Source organism: Rhinolophus hipposideros (genome assembly GCF_964194185.1).
Source record: "Rhinolophus hipposideros genome assembly, chromosome: 21".
NCBI classification, from domain to species: Eukaryota; Metazoa; Chordata; class Mammalia; order Chiroptera; family Rhinolophidae; genus Rhinolophus; species Rhinolophus hipposideros.
The window spans coordinates 29,836,024-29,858,365 of NC_138067.1; the positions used below are offsets into that span (position 1 = coordinate 29,836,024).

Sequence of the window (22,342 nt, forward strand, 5' to 3'; positions counted from 1 at the left end):
CAAACATTAAGTACCATGTTTCCCCGAAAATAAGCCCTAGCATGATTTTTCAAGATGCTCGTAATATAAAATAAGCACAACCGTATTTCACCGAAAATAAAACCGGGTCTTATATTAATTTTTGTTCCAAAAGATATATTAGGGCTTGTTTTATTATTACAAACACCCTGAAAAATCATGCTATGGCTTATTTCCCAGTTAGGTCTTATTTTCGGGGAAGCACAGTATTTATTGAGCACCTACAGTGTACCAGGAGTAATAGTGCTGGGGTTACATCGGTGAACAAGATTTTGGAATGTAGCAGGTGCGTTATAGGCAAAAAGAACCCCTCAAACCCAAAGCCACACAAATGTTAAAACAAACAAAAAACCCCACAGAGATGTAACAGTGACTAGCAGAGAAGTGGGGACAACTTTAAATAGCTGGCAACCAGGCAGCCCTAATCTGACATTTAAGGAGAAGCTGACATTCCCCCGCCCCCTTCTTCTACTTCCCCACCCCCCCCCCACACACACACACACTCCAGTTCAAACCATTGTTTCTCAGTCTACTTGTGTAGGACACAGCTCCCTGGCCCATGCTGGTGTTATGAGCCTTGTGCTCCCCCCACCTCTTCGCCCCCCACCCCACCCACAGGAGTTCAGCTGGGAGCCACTGCAGCATTAGGAGGAGCAGTGGCATGTAGTGGGGTTCCAGCCAGAGCCCGTGCACAGAAGTAAATCCATGGTCTATAGGCGGATGGCTGTGAGGAACGGCTATGGCCCTGTGGGAATGGAGGTCCCAATCTTCTCAGGCATTTAAGATGCTCTCCCAGCTCCTACAAGGCACTGCCATCCCTGAGTTCTCCAGACGGGCTCTGCACATCAGAGTGGTGTCTTCTCTGAGGATAAAAGCTACTGGTTCCATGAAGGAAGCTTAGAACTGCTGACCTAGACCTGTAGAAGATTCCAGAGGCCATGTTGCCCAACCTTGTTTCCAGGCAGAGTAAACAGTAAAAGCCTCATTTTTCAAATGAGGCCCAGAGTCTCCCAGAAACCACACACTTTCCCCAAAAGTCTTTTAAGATATGTGAATGTGAAACATAATAAAACCATAAAGGCAACAAATTTTTTTCCGTTGCTGAGAAAGTGCTTCTATAATTATTTGCTCCAATTTATCAAAGCTCATAAAAATGGGATGTCAACATGAATGCTTTTGCTTTTTACCCTTTCAAATGCAGCATAAGGGAAGGAAAACTCCAGCATCTGCTTGCACGAGACCTGGTTCCCGGAGACATTGTGTGTCTGTCGATTGGAGACCGGATCCCTGCAGACATTCGTCTCACTGAGGTGAGGGGTCCCAGACCCTCGTCTGTGGGATATATAGGCACTTAGCTTATTGAAGGTAGGCATTCTTTCTTGCACGTGTACATACACGCATACAAACAAGTTGGGGAGTTGGCAAACAAGCCAATTTTAAACACAAAGCACCTCAGATCATATTTCATAAATTATTTATTCTCATCTTAAGTATAAGGCTAACAAATATGGTTGTATGATTTCCTAGTTTAAAGCCGACTGGAGCAGCAAATTAAACTAGGGCGGGGTTGAAGAATGAGGCAAGAGTTCCTTCTAGAAACAACCACACTGATATCAGGAAGAAGTGATATCAGACTGCTTAGAAATGAGGAGGGAACCAGAGCCAGTGAAGACATAAAAAATAGTACAAGCTTTTACAATTGTTTGGTTTGGGGACATTGGGTGTGGGGCAAGCTGTTTCCCCAATCTTTGTAGGTGACAGAGTGTCACAGCTTCACAGAACAAGACCTGAAGCTCTCTGAGATGATCCTGGCTTCTCAAAAAGAGGTTAAGTCAAGTTCAGAGGGATCTGTTGATTGGAGTAATCTATTTTATCATTTCTTCCTAGAATGCTTAAGAATTACTCAAAGCTCTTAGTGATAAAGGATTAAGGACAGGTTGTCTGCCTGATTTATTTCTCAGGAATTGAAGGATGAATAGCATACTTTTAAAAGGGATGGAGAAAGGTAAAGTGAACAGCAGTCAATTCCCAGGACCTGTGTTTACATTCTGGCCATTCTTTGCAGTAGAGTCCGGGGCGAGAGGGCCAGGCTTTCCCACCTTTCTGCGCTGACTTTCAAATCTCCACATGGGACAGGGAACAGGGACCAGGGTGAGCAGATTAGGGAGTGGGGCACTCTCTCTTAGGTTCACGCTGGTGCCCCTTCCTGCACCAGAATGCATTCCTCACCATCTACTCCTCCCTGCACCATCATTCAGCATCCAAGTCTGGGGCACTTGGATGCCCTTAGAGAAACCATTGTCCCAGGGAAGGCTGGGAAGCCTTACACTGTTCACTTCTCCACCAAGATGGGGTACAGGGTGGGGTCCTGATGCTGGGCAGCCAATAAGGAGGACACCGCTACAGGTGCTATGGAGAGGCCGTGCAGCTCCGTGGTTAATGCCCTGGGGCTGGGTGTTCACCTGGATTTGAACCCGGGCCTGTCATTCACAAGCTGCGTGACCTGTAGCAGGTTACTTAACCTCTCTGTGCCTCAGCTTCCTCATCTGTAAAATTGGGGGTGGAAGGGTTGATAATGCCCATAGTGTGGTTGTAAGGATTAAATGACTGTACATATGCAAAGTGCTCAGAATGGTGCCTGGCATGAGTGAGTGATGGGCATGTGTTTGAAGTCAGAGGCTGCTAGGTTTTAATTCCCCACCCAGCGCCTCCCAGCGTGTAACTTTGAGGAAGGGACTGGCCTCTCTGAGCCTTAGTTTCCTCATCTATCAAAGGGGATAACATTCATTCCCACCTTGTAGCGTTATTGTGAAGATGAAACAAGCTAAACCCTGCAGCATGCTTGGCACGATGCCTGATGTGGGTTAGTAGTTCGCGCATATGGGCAACTGATTTTCTTATCATTACCTGTCTCTAACAGTCCTTTGAAATTTTTTTAACCCCAAATAATTCCCTTGCTACTTAACTGGTTTTCTTCCTACCCTGCTCATATTAAATTGAATTATACCTGGTTATCGACATCACAAGGGTTTTTTTCTAAGCTACCAGCCACAAACACTCTATAGAGTTCCTTTTTGGTATTTTGCAACTCCGTTGAACAATCAGGAGCTTTCTTTGCTTATTCACAGTGGAATATTTTTATCAGCTCTTAAGCTCTGAGATCCAGGAGAGCTTTATATACATTGTGAAGCTACTTAGGGCCCGGAAAGAGCAGGTTCAGGAAAGTTCTTAAAATAAATAACCCAAACACTAGCCCTTTTTGCAGTGTGAGTATGTGTGGGGGGTGGGTTGGGGGTGTCACAGAACATTATTTTCTGTTCCCACAAGTAAAAGAAAGGCCAAGGCTTTGGTGAAGGGCTGATCTGAGACAGACAGTAGAGCAGGACCACGGCTCTTTCTTTTTTCCTACCATTTCTAAACGAAAAGGGGACTTAATGGGATTTGTCAGGATTCCAAGTGATGCTTTATGTCAGAGGAAGGAGCGCCTGCCAGTGCGAGGGGACAGGGAGAGCCTTTGTCTGCACCTGAGCAGGATGTGACAGGGTGCTCTTGAGCCCTCAACTGTACCCTGTCTTCAGGCCGAGCCACCTCCTTGGCAAAGAAGTGGCTGATAATCCAGCCACTCTGCCCTCCTGTTTTTCATTCCCAAACCTGCGGCTGCTGATTAGATCTGATTAGATAGAACATGAGACTTTTCTCATGATGCCTTTCACACTCAGTCAATGGAGGGGTTCCCTTCCCAGTGTGGAGTTAATTTTGTGATGATCGTGCTTAAATGTGAAAAGGCATAATGTTAGGTACAAAGTCCAGGTACTTCAAACTTATATACAGCTGTAAACCGAAGCCAAATTTTCAAACCAAGTACAACTTATGTAAACTCTTGTCCTGTCCAGACAGTGTTTTCTGGGAACTAAATCTCTGCTTGTTATTGTGATGTGGTGCCAATTTCTGCTGTCTGGGGTCTATGGGTCAGCAGCCTGTGGTGTTGGGTGACTCAGTTCTCCCATTTCTTCTTTCATTGTGGGCTGGGATCTTCCCCATGAGGTCATTTGACTTTCCCTTGGTGTCCTGGGGATTAAACAATACAAACTCTAGATCAGTCAGTAATTGTATTTGGTTGGTAATAGATTCAAAAAAATATGTTGGCTTCAACTGGCCGGGGATTTATTCCTGTCTCACATAATGCGAGTCCAGAAGTGGACTCCAATATGGCGACTCCACCATGGAATGAAGGACCTGGGTTTCTCCCAGCCCCCCATTCTGCCTCCCCTTGGGTGTGGTAATCCCCTTAGTACTTTTAGGATGGCTTCTGGAGCTCCAGCCATGATAATGAAAGCCCAGGCAGGGAGAAAGAGGAAGGTAAGAAGGGCAAAGGGGGCCTGTCAGCTCAGCCGCCTTCAAAATTCTTCCCCAAGACTATGGTGCTTCTTGTACGTCTCAAAGTCATATTGTAGAGACAGTGTGAGCTGCAAGGGAGGCTGGGAAATTGGATTGTGTGGCAGGACACACTACCATTCCCAACACTGGGGGGTTCTCTTAGGGAGGAACAGGGGGAGATGGGTATTACATAGGCAGGTGGTCGCCGCTGCCATCTTGGAGACTGGTATCCCATGGCATTGGCATATATTTTATTCTTTAAAAAAGTTTTAGACATTTATATAACTTTCAAAGTGATCACCCCACTAAATTCAGTACCCATCTGACACCATACATAGTTATTATAATATTACTGACTATATTCCTTATGCTATATTTTATACCCCCATGACTATTTTATAACTACCAATTTGTAGACACCATTCTGCACTTTCAAAACCAGTTTACATGGTGAGAGGGCAGATTCCATTGTCTTTTCCCTTTGGTTCCCTAGGTCACAGACCTCCTGGTGGATGAGTCCAGTTTCACGGGAGAAGCGGAGCCGTGCAGTAAGACAGATACCCCGTTGACGGGTGAAGGGGACCTCACCACCCTGAGAAACATTGTGTTCATGGGGACCTTGGTGCAGTATGGGAAGGGGCAGGTAAGCCCTGGGGTGCCCTGGGGGCCTTGACTTCCATCACCAGCAGGCTTCCAGCCTTAGAGCTCACAATTCTCTCTCCTGAACACAGGGAGTCGTGATCGGAACTGGGGAAAGGTCTCAATTTGGAGAAGTGTTTAAGATGATGCAGGCTGAAGAGGTAAGGGCCAGTGGGGGGCTCTGGCTTTTTGTAAGCTGGGGTTTGAGATTATACTTGGCTAGTGATACCCCTTAGGAATGAGGATAATGGGGTTAATATGAGTATACTTTTAAAAAATTTATTTTAAGACATTTATTAAGATTTTTGTCAAGGTATGACTTTATAGATAGTAAACAGATACAGATTTTAAGTGTAGAGGTCAATGAATTTTTATATATGTGTACCCCTATGTAACTGTCACTCAGCTCAAGATATGAAAGAGCCAGGCAGAAGCTGTGGGACGCTACTGGAATGTCATCTAACAAACCCACTGTTCTCATCCTTTCAGACACCTAAAACTCCTCTACAAAAAAACATGGACAAGCTGGGGAAACAACTGACACTTTTCTCGTTCTGCATAATTGGTGAGTGAAGCAGTTTCTGTATTTAGGCTTGGGGTTTGGGGAGAGCTGTCCTGAGCAGCCACAGCTATTTCTCCGATATCTTGCTAATCATCTGGGTTAAGATGGGGGTTGGGATCAGAGAGATTCTCTGACAACAACAAAAGGTTTATGTATAAGTCAGACCAGGCTAACTGCTATAACAAGCAGCCCCAGCATTGTAATAGCTTAACATGGTCAAGATTTATGTCTAGCTCACATCACAGTCCATGGGCATATTCTTGGTTGAGTGGCTTTCCCGGATCGCTCACCTCCAATCACTGACTCAGCGGCCCAGGCCCCTGCTGTATTGTTGCTCTCCCTTCCTCTCCATCCTTGGAGGCTGGTCATAATTCTATTCAGCCAATGGGTAGGGAAAGAGAACACAGAGGCTTGCATGGGAAATTTTTAAGGCATGGACCAGGAAGTGAAGTCATCACTTTTGCCCATTCTCAATTAGCAAGAATGGAATCACATGACCTACCAAACTGCAAGGGAGATTGGGAAATGTAGTTTAGTGGTGCACCCAACCATATTTCTATGCCACTAAGCAGGCTGTACCTGGGCTTGTGCCTCATGGCCTTTGGCAACACACCAGAAACAACATCAACATGATGCTGCTACATCCCTGTAGGGCCGCCCTGATCCTTTCACCTGCTCCTTCCTGCTGTGTACAGCTCTGGCTTTGATTCTGTGTCCTTCATTCTCAGCCTTCAGAGCCAACCAGTGTCTGGCCCATAGTAGATTCTCCATAAGCACTTGTTGGGTTAATGGATAAAAAAGAAACAAACTAAAACCACTGCCCATAGCACAAGCAGTAATGAGAGGAAGTACTGGTGAGTCTGGCTAAAACTGCAGAGCCAGAGAAAGTTCTTGAGAAAAATAGCTGTCCTTCCTAGCCGCAGTGTTGTTGTGCTTTTGGCCATCCAAATGAGTGAATTCACTAAATGAGTGTTTTCTGACACACTAGACCCTGTGATGGGTTCTGGGGCCACCAAGATGATTAAAACACAGCTTCTGCCTTTGAGAGGCCCCAGGCAAATAGGGGAGAGATGCCTGAACAAATGTTTCACATGAAGGTAGCTGTTAATCTGTGTGTGAGAGTTGGGAGGGCTTCAAGGAATAGGTGATGTTAAACTGGGTCTTGTAGGATGAATAGGAGTTTGCCAAGTTAAAAAAAAAATAAGGGATTGGGAATTCCAGGCAGAAGAAAGGATAAGCTCAAAGGCATGGAAGGTATCTCTTACTCTTTTACAACAAGTAGGAGGTGGTAAATTTAACAAAGTGGTCGAGGACGTGCCCTGGAGTCAGGGCTCTCAATTCTGTTGTGCTGGGCACAGACCGACTTGCCCTTTCCTCCCTGGCCACCCTTTCCCAACATTATGTCTAGTCTCCTTTCCAAATTTCAGCTTTGGATTTATGGCTCAGTTTGCTAAATCACTAGATTCACTGTTTTTAAGTAGCTATATGCACTCTTCCCTCTTCTCCACATTACTTTACCCTGGAGCAGTGATGGAAAATGGGTTTTATCTTAACCTGCTAAGTCTGATCACAGCTCGTGGGGTTCCGTGCTGTGAGAAGATTTTGAGGCATGGTGGCAAAAGGTTTGTGTGATGGATTAGTAATATCTGTCACGGACACAGGAGGGGAAAGTGGCTATGCATGGCCATTCATTTGCCATCCTTGGGGTTGCATATTGGTCAGGCATCAGGACAGACTAGAATGCCCCAAGTTTTCCTTTACATTCCAGAGCAGGGATTGGAATCTATGACTCCCAGGCCAAATTGGGTTCACCACCTATTTTTGTACGGCCCACGAGTAAAGAATATTTTTTACATTTTTAAATGATTAGAAAAAAACAAAAACATGATGATTTCGTAACATGGCAAGTATATGAAATTCAAGTTTCAATTCAAATACAAATTTCAGTGTTCATGAATAATATTTAACTAGAACACAGCCACACCCATCCACATATTATCTATGGCTGCTTTCATGCCACAATGGCCAAGTTGAGTTGCAACAGAGACTATATGGCCCACAAAGCCAAAACCATTTGCCATCTGGCCTGTTATAGACAAAGTTTTCCGACACATGCTCTAGATGATTGGGGGGATCAAAAGGAGAGTGTGCTTTAATGAGTGCTGCTTTTTCTATCCCAGTAGCCCCAAGAACAAATATCAAGTAGATATGCTCTAAGGCAGATTGTCAAGTAGATAGTATGAGCAGGTCTTTCCACAAGATGAAATTTGTTTATATAAAAAAAAAAAAAAAGCAGTTCCAAGTCAGGGGTCCTCCAAGGTCATGCTATGTACAAGTCATTATTTCTCAAGTGAAATTGCAACTTAAATTGGCACGCCCATGGCCAGGCCATGATACCCCTTACACCTTTTGCTGTATCATAAATATTTCAAGAACTGTTCCAGAAGAATGGGAGTTTTGAAACTGTGTTCCATGGATCCCTAAGGACCCAAGTGGCAGAGGCAGGGACGTGGGGGTGTGCTGAGAAATGTTTAACGATGGTTTTCCAGGGTAAAGTATTGCCAGTGTCTGGGGCATAAATACTCTCAGCATTGCCAATTTCACGTTGCCAATGTGGAGTTCTGAACATGGATTTGAGAGGAGATGTACACACTGGCTTGTGTGAGCTCCTGTGAGCGAGCTGCAGTCTCTTGCAGGGAGGTCTGGGGGCCGGGAGGTTGGGTTTTAGTGGGCGGGGCTCCAGGCTCACTCCCCTACCCCTAATTTCTAACAGAGCTTCCACCCTCCAATCTTTTGCATCTGGGTTCATTTGGATTCCAACTAAGATTTCATTTGATGACTGAGTTCTGTAGCATTGTAGTATGGAAAAAACCCCAAACCTAACAAATCAGACCTTGTGCCGTGCCCCCCACACATACACATACACACATGCCACTACTACCCAGCATATAACTTGCTCTGGCTCCTCGTTCCTGCGAAAGAAAGCTGACGTTCTTTAGCAAAGCCTCGTATGTCAACAGCAACTCCACTCACCTTCCCACTTCCCTTCATACCACTTTCCATAAACAGTGGCAACCTGGGCCTTTACTGTGGGCCAGGAGCAGTGCTAAGCACTTCAGATGGGTTCTCACATCTTCAATCCTGAAACAACTCCTCGAGGAAAGCATGGTCATTATGCCCACTTCACAGATGAGCAAACTGATGCCATCTCTAGTGGCCTCAGAACTTACCCCATTCCCAGAACATCTGGTAAATGTAAAACCATTCTTTTTTTGTAGCTACGAAGGTACCTTCTTTAAACAGCAAAGAGTGATTATACGTCCTTGAGGTTATGTCTCATTGCCCTGTGTCTCTATTCCTATAAACTCTTTAAGAAAATGATTTTGAAATGCCTGCAGGCCTTCAGATGTTGGAGATGTGTGTGCGTGTGTATGTGTGTACACACTTTCTTTTTTTTTTGCTCTCTTCCCCAGGTATAATCATGCTCACTGGCTGGCTGCAAGGGAAGCAACTTCTTAGCATGTTCACCATTGGGGTGAGGTAAGCACACCATGCCATCCCTTCCCTCCTCAGTGCAGCAAGATAAGGTAGGGAGATTGGGGAGCAGGAACGATGTGGGGAAGATGCGTTCTCCTCACCCCAAGCCACAGTCTCCCAGTAGCACACTGTCTGACAGATCGGGGTGCTCAGTGAAAGCTTGCAAAACAATTGGAAGCATACGATGTGGAGTTCCCCTTCCTGTCACCCTTTTGCTTGTGTGTTTGGATCTTTCTGGCTAAGAACGTGGACTCCAGAGCCAGCCCGCCTAGGATTAAATTCTGGTTACCACGTGCTAGCTCTGTGACCTTGGGCAAGCTTCTGCACTTTCTGTGCCTCGGTTTCCTCCCCTGTAAAATGGGAGTGATGCTGTAGCCCCCCCACCCCCACCCCATCCCCACCGTCATCAAGGTGAGAACAAGGTGAGGTTGCAGGTACAGGTACTCGCAACAATATGGAGCGCACTGTGTGTGTTTATTCCTATTACTCATTTGGAGCTGTGTCTAGGTCCTTGTTTTGCGAATGGAGGAGGCTATAGGGGAGGACAAAGGACATGTCACCGAGGCCGCACGACTGATGGCAGGGCTGGCAGTCAGGGCCCTTGAGTTTAAGCCCAGGGACCCTGCCCTTCCTCCACATGGCGATTCTAACAATGACCATCCCACCCTGGGGAGGTTACAGAGATGAGCAGAGAGTCAGCTCAGTGCAATGGCTGGTCTTGCCCAGCTTTTCCACAGTTGCTCGTCTCAAAGTGAGGGAGGCAGAGTGCCAGGGATTGCCACTGACTGGGTATGTCCCAGCGGAAGTGTGGGTGACCCTTCTGGTGACCCTTCCAGGACACAGAGAAGCCAACACCTTTCAAGGTTCATGCCAAGCCTGTGGTTTCCGGAGGGTGACTCCCAGTGTCGTAGGTGTCTGCAAGATGCTGTAGGTGACAAGTGGAAAATTATTTTAATGTCTGTGAGCAAACATATATATGCAGTACATCAAACCCACGATGTAAAGAAGCTTAGACGCCCATGTACTCACGAATGGCTAAACAACATACAGAGGAATGTTATTCAGCCACAGAAAAGGACTGAAGCCCTGACACAGGCTACCACATGGATGGCCCTAGAAAACATGATGCTAAGTGAAGGAAACCAAACACAAATGGCCACATATTATATAACTTCATTTATATCAAATGTCCACAATAGGCAAATCAATAGAGACAGAAAGTAGATTCCCGGTTTCCAAGGTCCACCGTAGGAATGGGGAGGGACTACTACGAGGTATGTGGGCTCTTTTGGAGGTATGAAAATGTTCTAAAAGTGATTCTGGAGATGGTTGCACAGCTCTGAACATACTAAAAACCGTTGAGTTATATACTTTAAAAGGGTGCATTTTACGGTATGTGAATTATATGTCAATAAAGATAACAATGAAGGCACCGAGCAGATAATTAGGAATGCTGTTATTACAAGGATCCCTGGAGCTTGTATAAAACGTTAACTGTTTGCAAGCACTGATGCTTTAACTGTCACGACAGTAAATTACAGTGAGGCACCTCACAATGGATCAGGCCCCCCTGTGGGTGCTGGACACAGAGGTTATAGGGTGCTGCTTCCCCAGTGGCCAGGTGTTCATGTCTCTGGTACATAGTCAAGCTTGCCTGTGTATAAATGAAGGGACACCCATTACCCCGCAATTAGCAATAGAATCGATTCAAACACAGGTCTTTAAAAATTCTAAATGCCCTAATTTTCAATCGCACTGCACTGTACACACTAATTGAGGGGCAGGCCAGCAAACTCAGCATGTGGGCGGGTGTGTGTCCTCCTACAAAAGTGAGACAGGAACTATTTTTTGCATGAGTAGAAATTGGGAAAGTCTGTCTGATTTTACACACTTTGCCTTTCAGTGTGCATAACAGACAAAAGTTAATGCCCAAATCCTGGGAGCCTGGAAAACAAAAACCAAAACCTTAAGAGTAAAAAGAGGAGTTGGTTTAAACAATACGCTGCAGTTAGAATACAGAAAATATACAGATGTGACCAAAAAATCGTTTAAAAAAAATACAAATGACAGACTTCTGGTAAACCCCCATCTAATTCCAAGCCAAAAAAATATATAGTCCACCTCTTCCCTGTAAAATGAAGCAAAAAAGTCCTACAATGGGACAGACATCCAAAAAACATGAGGATATCTTAAAAAGATAATTCTCAGTATTTTAAAAAACTGTATTAACACTTAACTGTCTTTAGAATTTCACTTTAACCTAAAATAAACGGATTATATCAGGGTTTGGGTTTTCCTCTACCCACCCTCACCCCCCAAACTCTTTGGAACCATGAAAATAAGGCCACTATGCTGTACAGATGGTCCTGCTGGATTTCAGGCCTTTTCCCCTGAAACATGGTAGGCTCATTATTGCATTTCGCTTTTGACCTTGAGAAAGGGCTTCCTGAGCTCTAGATAACAGAACCCATGGTGTTCTGAACGTATGAGGTCATGATCTCATGTCAACTGGCATTTCCTGACTTTATATCCAAAATTAGATGCCAGGAAGGATCTAAAAGAAAGTAGAAACCATGCTCACAGAGCTTTCATTTTTTTAAATAACCTTTTTTTTTTTTTTAAGGGGGGCACAGTTCACAGTGGCCCATGCAGGGAATTGAACCGGCAACCTTGGTGTTATTAGCACCACGATTTAACCAACTGAGCAACTGGCCACCCCTCAAAGAGCTTTTGATAGCCATTTACCCTTTTGTGTTAATTCTATAGTATTGGCCACGTGATCTAACTATTATTTTCACTGAATTCCTTCTCACGCTTAGCACACAGTCTCAGAGATCCCAGTTTGGGCCAGGCCGTGCTTCCACCAAAGGTTCTGAGGGAGAATCTGTTCTAGACCTCTAATCCTAGCTTCCAGTGTTACCGGCAATCCTTGGTCTTTCTTGGCTTGGAAACACATCACTCAAATCGGCCTCTGTCATCACATGGCTTGCTCCCTATGGGTCTATCTCTGTGTTCGTCTCTGTGTCTTTTTCTCCCTCTTCTTGTAAGGATACCAGTCATACTGGGCTAGGGTGGGCACACGCTCTGAGCAGTGAGGCTGCAACTAGAACCTGACCCAGTCAGGGCGCCAGCCAGAGGCAGGACCAGGGAAGAAGGATGAAGCCCTGAAAAGAGCACTCAGGTGACTAAGCCATCAGCGGCAGGGGCGGTGGCAGAGGGACAGAGAAGCCCGAGCACTCAGGTACCATGATGCTGAAGAACCTCCCTGAAATAATGATGCATTTCCTTCCCATCTTATATAAACCATGGAAAGTTTTGTGAGCCAAAAAGACGATTATTTCCAAGTAAATGACAAAAAAGGCTCCCGTGACCATCTCTACCCCACTTCTCTAAAGTCATCCCTGATTTCTTCTCATTCCCTTTTCATCCATCCCACTTGATCCATGGCAACCGTGCGATTGAGAGAAAATTGACTGTGCATTTCAATTGTGACTTTGACAGGATGAGATTTTTTTTCAGTTTTTAGCAGAAGTCAAGTCGCTCGGAACCACTGAATTAGACCATAGAAATGACAGGATAGCCAACGAGGAAGAGATTCTCCAAAATAAATAAAAATTATTCTTTTAAACACTGTATCCTAATTCCCTCTGCGTTGACTGACATTGAAGGTGATCCAAGGTATACTTGCTTTTCCTGGTCCACTCTAATCTTTATTACTTTGTGGATTCATTTTTTTATTATTTTGACAGCTTCCGGGTACATGTAAGATGCCCTTTCCACACCACATGGAGGAAAGTCCCCCTCATGGCCCTCGGCAAATGTTTACTTAGCTAGTCTTGTCCGTCTGTGCCATAAAACCAAGGAAGCCTTCTTGCCATCACCATAGAAACCGGGCACAGTCCCCTGACCAAATTCAGTAATCTTGGTTTATATAACTGTCCCTGAATGCCCTATTGTCTCTGGGTGAAAAGCCACCATTCATGTACTATATTTCTTTGTCTAAGATGCCCCTCCATTTTCACATTATGACTTCTCTGAAATCAGACTTATAAGGGATGTGAGAAAGTACCGTCACGTTGATTAATTGGCAGGTTTTTTTTTTTCCTTTCTTTCTTAGTGGTACACAAGATTATGGGGCCCTTCACAAGCAGCAGTATCTTGGATTGGATGAAATTGGGTTGAATGGGCATCCTCAGCTGGGCTTTCTGATTATTAACCAGCCCATGTAGACCACTCACTATGTGCTAGGCCAGCACAGGTCCAGACACCTGCCATATATCCACTCATTCCTGTGAGTTCATTCAGCAAATATTTATTGAATGCCTGCAGGACTCTGCTGGAAGTTCTAGTGCAGAGGGTAAACTGTGGTGACGTGTGGCACAGTGACACTCACAGCACAGCTCTGCACAAAAGCACCCTCCCACTCATTCATCTCTAGCTTCCCCCATTGGCCTGAGGTCAGTGGAATGCCATAAACCAACCCTCCGCCCTCGGGCAGGCCTGCTCAGGAATCTGGAATGGGGGAGCAGTGAGCCCCAATGTTCTAGAGCCAAACTGAGACAGAAAGAGTCCCTTCTTACCAACCTATCACGTGTTGACATACCACCCACAAGAAGGGGATACATGCGTTCAATCCCAGTTCAGATTTGAAAGAAAGAGAAGCTCATTGGTTCAGGTTGAATCACATATTCTCCTCTAATCTAGTCAACTAAGGCTATAAGAGAGTAAGGTCACACAATACAGAAAGAGTTGAAGGGATGATAAAGAAGGAAGCAGATACCCCAGGACAGGTCTGCTAGGATAGGCAAAGGCATAGCTGTGTTACTTTGTCTCCCTCAATTTTAATTTCCTTGTCTGGCTTCTTCACCAGAATTTCTAAACCATTAGACCAAGGAAAAGTGAAATTCAAAGGAGGACCTTCTGAGCTAAAAAATTCCACTGCCTACCGATTGCTGATTCTGGAAATTCATTTCCTAGGGCCCTGAGTTCTCTCTCTAACAAATGAGAGCAATTTAAATGCAAAAGCACTAAAAGAGGCAAAACAATGGGAAGACTAATTCACACTAAAGTGTGGATGTCTGATAGATGAGGTCCTTTCCCAAGAGCAGGGTTTTGCAGGGGGAGAGCTCAGAGCAATGGAGGTTGAAGAAGGAGGCATGTGCATCATGGAATGGGAAACAGAGAATAGAACAGGGACTTTGGGGACACTAGAGACAACCTTCAGCGTATAAAAGTGTTGCCAATCCCAGTTGGAATTCATATCATTCTTAAGTGTGTGTTAAAGGTGACCCATCTGGCCTTTCAATCTAGCCTGGCTGTGGCCGCCATTCCAGAAGGTCTGCCCATTGTTGTCATGGTGACGCTGGTCCTGGGAGTGCTGCGGATGGCCAAGAAGCAGGTCATTGTGAAGAAGTTACCGATCGTGGAGACTTTAGGTGAGGGACTCCAGCTGGTTGAATTCTTATAAATTGAATTGAATGGATGTTCTGGTGCCATGTTAATTCAACCTGGGTGTTTCATAAACCAGAGAGTTGGTGGTGATGACTGCTTTTTCCTATAAACTCTGATGTTCTCTTGTGCCAGGTTGCTGCAATGTTATCTGTTCTGATAAGACGGGGACTCTGACTGCCAATGAAATGACTGTCACCCAACTTGTAACGTCTGATGGGCTCCGTGCCGAGGTGAATTCTGTGTGAATGCACAAGGCTCGAGACAAATAAAGTGCCCTGCAGACCCTTTTCTTCCTAGAGAAAGCACAGGCTATTTTCTAGAAAACCATAAGGAGAAAACAAATACGGGTTATATAGTACAAAATCCTTGTCACCAATGGCTGTAAGGTGCATAACTGATTTAAGGTAGCCATCTTTATTTTTTTATTATTGGTTTAATAATCACATTGTAAAATTTCAAAGGTAGGAAACAAGTACCCATAACCTCCCACGACAAACTCACCGTGATTAGTCCATTTGTGATTCTGAGACTCTCTCCTGTGCGTTTGACACCGTTGTAAGCTCCCTGAATGTGCGATTTTGTATCCTGCTATTTTTTTCACAAAACTTTCTACAGCAATGATAGCTCATGGGCCAGTGACTATTTTTGTAAATAAAGTTTGGTTGGCATGCTGCCACACCCTTTTGTTTATGTGTTGTCGAGGGCTCCTTTTCATGCCACCACAGCAAGGTTAAGTCATTGTGACAGAGATTGGATGGGCTATGGGCTACAAAGCCGCAACTATTTGCTATCTGGCTCTATCAGAAAAAGTTTGCCTACCTCTGTTCTAGAACATCAGCACTCTTCTATGCTGTTACTTATAATAGTTTTCTTACCCAGAATTTGCTGCAGAATAGCCCATTGAGCAAGATTATTGCAATTTACTGACACATGGCACTTAGTGAGGCATTCTGGTTAATATACAATCATGCAGGGAACATCGTCATGCTTGAAGCCTTATTTGTAGCTAGGATTTGTCCTTGGGATGGATCCCCAGAAAAGAGAGTGTGAGTCAACAGGGGGAACGTGTTTTTGACACTTGATGACACCTTTCCTGTCCCTTTGCCTTGCAGGTCAGTGGAGTTGGATATAACGGCCAAGGGACAGTCTGCCTTCTACCATCAAAGGAAGTCATTAAGGAGTTTTCCAACATCTCAGTGGGGAAATTAGTGGAGGTAAGTGTCCCAAGCACCATGGTAGCACAATGCATTTAAAACAGCTGATGGGGGTTCTCTCTGAAAAGAGAAACAGCTATTGAACCAACTGGTTCTTGGTGACAACTGAGCCATACCCCAGCAATCAGATTGTCACAGTGGCCCAGAAACAGATTGAAACATCAGAGATAAGAGAAGAACTAGAACCCTTTGTACTTCTCCCTGTCTGCTGGGAAGGCTTTAGAGACAGCCTACACCCAGATGGTGCTCAAGAATATTGGGCAGTGTTGTCTATTGTTTTTATCCATACTGATAGCAGCCATGCTCACCCTCCCACTGAAACTCATTTGTCCTCCCCACATAGTGCTGCCCTCTGTGAACTCTAAATCCAGCCGTCTGCCTTTGTGACATTTAGTGAGCACCTACTCTGTGTGCGTCCCACCTCCTGGGACCACTTAGTTATCACAACAACCCTGTGAGGCCTCTCCTATTATCTCAGTGGCTCAGATTAAGAAACGGGCTCAGAGAGGTCACACGAGTGCCCAGGATCGCCCAGCCAGTGATGGGGGGAAGCTGGGACGCACCTCATGCTCTTTTTGGTGTGTGTGTTTCTACATTTCTTTTTTTAATTACTAGTTTTAATTAAGGTGTAACTCATATACCACAGAAGTCACCCTTTTAAAGTGTACAGCTCAATGGATTTTAGGATGTCCCCAAAGTTGCACAGCCATCACCGCTATCTAATTCCAGGACACTTTGTCACTCTGAACAGAAACCTCATGCCCACTGGCGGTCACTCACCATTCACCCACACTCGTCACCACCCATCTACCTGCCTTCGAACCACATTTTCTTATGATGGTTTTAGAACAACCACCATTCAGCAGAGTCAATAAATATCTACTGTATTTATTCTGAAAAGCAGGGACTCTGATACATGTTGAAGAGTAAATCTTGTCCCTCACCTCCACCCCAGCCCAGCTCCAAAAATAGGTCAAGGCTTCATTGTCTGACTTTTGCACGTGCCTGAGTGAGCCCAGGACTCCTGAGGGGTACCAGCTCCAAATATTAACTAATGACATTCGGAAACCACCCCCCTTTCAGGCAGGCTGTGTCGCCAACAACGCTGTCATCAGGAAAAACACCGTGATGGGACAGCCCACAGAAGGTGCCTTGCTCGCCCTGGCAATGAAGGTGGGACATTTTTTATTTCCTTTTAACAAGTTCGATGGATTCTGGGGCTCAGTGGTTTAGACCCTGAGCTCTGTGACTTGGCAGAATGCTCTCCACTCTGTGCCCAGGGCCCCATGCAGAGCAGCTGCTCATGAGTGTTGAAGGAATGGGTGGCGGGTTTACGGGTGTCCTCTCTGCTTTGTGCACAGGGGACAAATAACAGAAGATGTCCGATGAGATTCCTCCATTGAGGTAGAAGCCCACTCATGGTTGCTTTTCCTGTGGGAACTGACCCTCTCCCTTCTTCCCAGCCAGTCTGCTCCCTCTTGCTGCTTCCTGTGCTATGACCCTTCGCCAGCCTTGCTCTCTCTGCTACTTGGACATTCTCGTAAAGTTCACTGCAATTTCCACCTCTGTTGTCATTTCTTCTCACCCTGGCACCCGGGCTGTCATGCATAGCACTGTCCTGCGTCCATCTCTTCCTTCACTTGTCCCTCCTTTACGCCAGCTCCCTATCTCTGCCTCCCATCCATGGCACAACCCAGAATGGGGTGTTCCAGGAGCCAGTGCTGGGGGGTGCAGGTGAGTGGGGAAAAGGGTTACCTTTTCAGTACCTCCCTGTAATGGTAAATCAGGTACTTTAAGAAATTGTTACGCCATATTCTTTTCCTTCCACTAACAGAAGAAAATTCTCCCCAGAATGTCAATAATACCAAATGAGACTTATTGTCCCCTTTAAAACAGTATGGGCTAGCTTCAGTCAACAATTCCCGCTGCCCAGCAGGGAAGGGACAACTGGCCTGACCATCACAGAAGGAGAAAAATCCTGCTCCCACTGCTAGCCACCCATGCAGCCTACAGAGGGCAGAGGTTCCAGAACCCTATTTCCTTTCTTTCACATGTTAGAATTTAACTCTTTTATGCATCTACATTATTTGGGGGGCCTGGTTTGGAATTTTAAAATGTACCTTTTACAATAACAAAAATAACCGCTGACATGAATTAATTAAGTGCTTCCATTATGACAAGCACAGTGCTGAGCACTCCACACTTATCATTTCATTCATCCTCTAAACCTTTCTCCCACCATCACGCCTGGTAGTATTAGGTTGGTGCACAAGTAATTGCAGTTTAAAAGGTTAAAAAAAAAAGAAAATTACAAAAACCACCATTACTTGTGCACCAACCTAATAGTTTCCTAGCACCATAACTGCGTGCTTAAAGATAACAGAAATGTGTTCCCTGACCGTCAGGAAGCCAGAAATCCAAACTGAAGGTGTCGGCAATGCGGCGCTGCCTCTCCCGGCCGCTGGCTGCTGTCAGTAATTGTAGGTGGTCCTTGGTTTGCAGGCCATCACTCTAATCTCTGTCTCCGTCTTCACATGATGTCCTCCCTGTACATTCATCTTCATATGGGTGGTCCTCTCCTTCCAAGGACGCCAGTCATACTGGATTAGGCCGTCTTAACGTGATTACATCTCCAGAGACCTTATTTCCAAATAAGATCCCATTCACAGGTCCTGGGTGGGTGGGTGGGTGGGGGTGGGGGTTAGGACGTCCATACATCTTGTGGAGAGTCACAGTGCAACCCATAATACTCTCCTAAGGATGCTTTCTAGCTTTTTATTTCTAATCACCCCTCCCATGATATTTTAATATCACAGATATACTGTGTATCTGTTTGGGCGCTGTATGCATATCTGTGTTTTATACATACAAGGAGTTTTTTGTCCCCTAACGCCCATTTTCACCCCGTGGGGGGCAATGGGATGCACAGGTTAAAAGTGGTTTACAGTTGGGGAAACTGAGGCACAGAGCTATCAAGGAACTGGCCTAAAAGCCATCCAAGAGCAAATGAATGAATGTCAGGCCTGGCAAGGACCTCGGGCTGTTACAGCAGACCGCCACTAACCCCCGGGTTCCTTTTTGGGAAATTGCTACTTCCAGTCTGAAACATTCCTCCTGGCAGAAACCCCCAGGCTTCTGTCTCTGAGCAGGTTTCAGCTAGAAGCTGTTGCAAAGGCCATCTGGTTCTGCCTCTGAAACGACAGAGAAAAGAGACATGTTTTTCAGGTTGGGACATTTCAAAGCAAATGGCTTTTCTCTGTGAGCTAAACGCTTGGATTGCTCATCTGCCTGAGATGATTTGAATAGTGAATCATTTAAATGGACTGAGCTTTGCATCGAGGTTTGTTTAGAATGGCTCGCTGAAAGTGTCCCATTTTACTATCCTAGATGGACTTAAGTGATCTTAAAGAGTCATACGTAAGAAAAAAAGAGCTCCCATTCAGTTCGGAGCAGAAGTGGATGGCGGTAAAATGCAGCCCCAAGAATGAGGTGAGTTATCCTGTCTGCTCCTTTCCACTCCCCCCCCCCACCACCAAAAAGCAAAATGCAGACATCAAGGAGAAGCATTTAAAATTTCTAGCTACTTCTACGAGGTTCCAAATACATGAAAATACAGATGATAGCAATTAAACCTTTGACTATCTTGGGTCTTCTGAGATTTTCATCCGAATCACTGGTTGCCTAAGTGGCAGGGGGTGGGTCCCTGGACCAGCATCACCTGGGAAGTTGTTAGAAATGCATGTACTCAGGCCCCACCCCAGAACTTCTGAATCAGAAATTCCAGGGTGGGACCCAGTAATCTGTGTTTGTGGGATTCTGATGCACGTTTGGGTATGAGACTCATTGGCCTATAATGTAGTCATTGAGTAATTACTATTCCAGCAACTGCAGGCTCTACTGAGAACACTGACCCCATCGCTAACTCGGGGGTCCTTCCTTTGCACCCCCATGCTAAGTTCTTTACACACATGAGCTCACTTAACGATCACAATGGGGGAACAATCCTTCATTTTTGAAGAGGGGTCCCCCACAAATGGTGTGAACAGTGAGCTCACACGTACACACACGTGCATTGTCCCATGTGTATACACATGTTATAAGTGACTAGAGGAAAATATGCCAAACTATTAATGTCCATTCCTAGATAGGGATTCAGAGGATACTTTTTTTCCTTTTTATATTCTCTGTAGCTTTTCAGATTTTCCAGGAAAAAAGAAAACCAAAAAAAACTTTTTTTGTTTTTTAAGAGTTTTCTTATTGCCTTCTCCTTATTGCCTTTTCCTCCAATCTTCTCCTTCTCTCTTGCTCTTTGTGGAATCCATCATGTCTTGTCCATGCTAAGATTTCACACCTCATTCAGGGTGGTGGACAACTTGGCCAGCTCATGCCACGTCTTTGTCATGAGTGGATGGGCATATAAATTCTGGGTACTTAAAAGGGGTTTTAAATATTGGATGTTTTAAATATTTTAATACTTTCTAGGCTTCCATCCCCCCAAAGGCAATGGTAATATTCTCATCAAAAAAATTATAGGAATGTGACTTTAAAAAAATGGAAGCTCTTTATAATTCTGCCCCTCTTCTCTCCTTACCCACCCCCCACGCAAGGTAACTCCTAGGATAGAGTGCTCCAGGATCTAAATGTGTGCATAGTGACACGTGGGGTGGCAAAACAAGGTCAAGCTGTATCTAATGTTTATCATTTGCTATTTTCCCTTAAATAATGTCTTACACCTTTTTCTGTGTCAGTTCATAGGGGCTTTATTCACTGTCCACCATGAGTAGGAAGGTGCTATGCTATTAATGAGGATATAGTATGACCCACATTGATAGAACCAGCTGCTGAGTCAAGGGGGAGACAGAGTTTAACAACGAGGCAGGAAAATGGTCAGCTACTCATTTGGATTCACTCTTACGAGTCAAGGGCAGGGGAAAACAAAATAGAAATGGTGCCTACCATGGAGAGGCAACAGTCTGAGCAAAATAGACAGCTAGCTATGAATCACCCACCTGCAGCATAACACTGACTGACATATGACTAACTAGTGAAACACACGGGACGCTCTGAGCGACGGTAACCAGGGGACTTAATGGAGAGCAGAGGCCATGCAGGTCAAAGCTGGGCCTCGTTCCTTTTGTGGGCTGTGGAGTGTTCCCTTGTGTAGATTTCCTGGAACCTGTCTGATCTGTCTGATATTGGTGAACAGGGGCAGTCCACTGGACATAACCCTGCCATGCACTTCTCTGTGTCAGTGAGGTGACAGTCACCAAGAGCTGAAGCTTCCAGTGACTGATTTGTGTCCCTTTTGTCTTTTTCAAGGAGGAGGAAGACATTTACTTCATGAAGGGGGCCTTTGAAGAAGTGATCCGTTACTGTACCATGTACAACAATGGGGGCATCTCCCTGCCACTGACACCCCAACAGCAATCCTTCTGCCAGCAGGAGGAAAAGAAGATGGGGTCGCTCGGCCTGCGGGGTCAGTGCCTGTGGCCCCAGCCTTGAGCTTTCAATTTGCATGTAGCACTACTTTTCAAGTGCATTCACACAGGGTCCTCAGCCCGTAAGGTGATTGGTCAGGATGGCAGTCGGGCAGCATGCTGGTGGAAGTAAAGCAAGGGGGAAATTTATTGGTGAGATGAAAGGTAGGATCCCCCCACGCCATCCCAGCCACCAAATGACACCCATTAACCTAAACTCGGCTCGTATGTGAGAAGAGCTGGAGCCCTCCGTCCTGAGTTTTCTAAGACAGGTGAAGGCGACGCACCAGAAACATCGATTTTCCTGATTGGTCTGCTTGCTCCTCGCTTACTGTGAGGAAAATCCAGAGCTCCATTAAATCAAGGCAGACATTTCATTATGTGGCCATTTCCAATTTTCTGCACCAGGGGCGGTGCCTTCCCTGACGGGCTGAACATTAAAAACCACATTTCCCATGTCACTTGTCAGCCTGTTCATTTTTAGAGACAGCATTTGAAAACACTCTGGGACACGTGTATTCCCTCAGGGGACTATGGGAAGCATTGGGCTTGCCATATTGATTTCAGTTGCCTTGGTTTTCCCCTTCATGGGACAGAAATTATACATAGCTGGCAGCTGGCTGACAAGGGTGACAAGGTACAAGGTGAGGATATTGCAGCTTGCTGGGACGGAGCTGAGCTTAGCAGGTGGGGAGAGTAGCTTTGGGAGTAGCACCTGTATCACGGGCACATGGCACCTGCACCACTGGCACATTGTTATGACTGAGCAGGAAGGAGGCATGGCTGGAGGCTTCTTGGCTGTGTGCCCTTGGCAATCATTGAACCACTCTGACCCTCAGGCTCTTCATCAGCAGAGGGCTAGAAACCCTTTTCCCACTGTTCTACTTATCACTGCTGTGAGGGTTGTTTCACCTTGGTTTTCTTGGCCCTCTGTCTTGAGGCAGCCTGTCACTAGGGAATCAGACAGAACCCTGTCAGGTCACCACTTACCAGCTCCAGTATCAGTAAGGTGACAAAGTAAGGTCAGTTCCCCCTCTGGGAGCACTCGTCCCTAGGAGCTGGGCCTG

General features: G+C 45.5%; 1 protein-coding gene across 2 annotated transcripts in view; it reads left to right on the forward strand.

Moving 5' to 3' along the window:
- ATP2C2 (ATPase secretory pathway Ca2+ transporting 2) overlaps window positions 1-22,342 on the forward strand; it is a 60,132-nt gene that overhangs the window by 28,287 nt on the left and 9,503 nt on the right. For both annotated transcript variants that reach the window (XM_081032534.1, XM_081032535.1), the window contains 11 exons: window positions 1,220-1,328; window positions 4,889-5,038; window positions 5,127-5,195; window positions 5,524-5,599; window positions 9,070-9,136; window positions 14,444-14,568; window positions 14,717-14,814; window positions 15,697-15,798; window positions 16,882-16,971; window positions 19,186-19,287; window positions 21,118-21,274. In XM_081032534.1, the coding sequence (XP_080888660.1) occupies window positions 1,220-1,328; window positions 4,889-5,038; window positions 5,127-5,195; window positions 5,524-5,599; window positions 9,070-9,136; window positions 14,444-14,568; window positions 14,717-14,814; window positions 15,697-15,798; window positions 16,882-16,971; window positions 19,186-19,287; window positions 21,118-21,274 (1,145 nt within the window). The remainder of the gene's footprint in view (window positions 1-1,219; window positions 1,329-4,888; window positions 5,039-5,126; window positions 5,196-5,523; window positions 5,600-9,069; window positions 9,137-14,443; window positions 14,569-14,716; window positions 14,815-15,696; window positions 15,799-16,881; window positions 16,972-19,185; window positions 19,288-21,117; window positions 21,275-22,342) is intronic.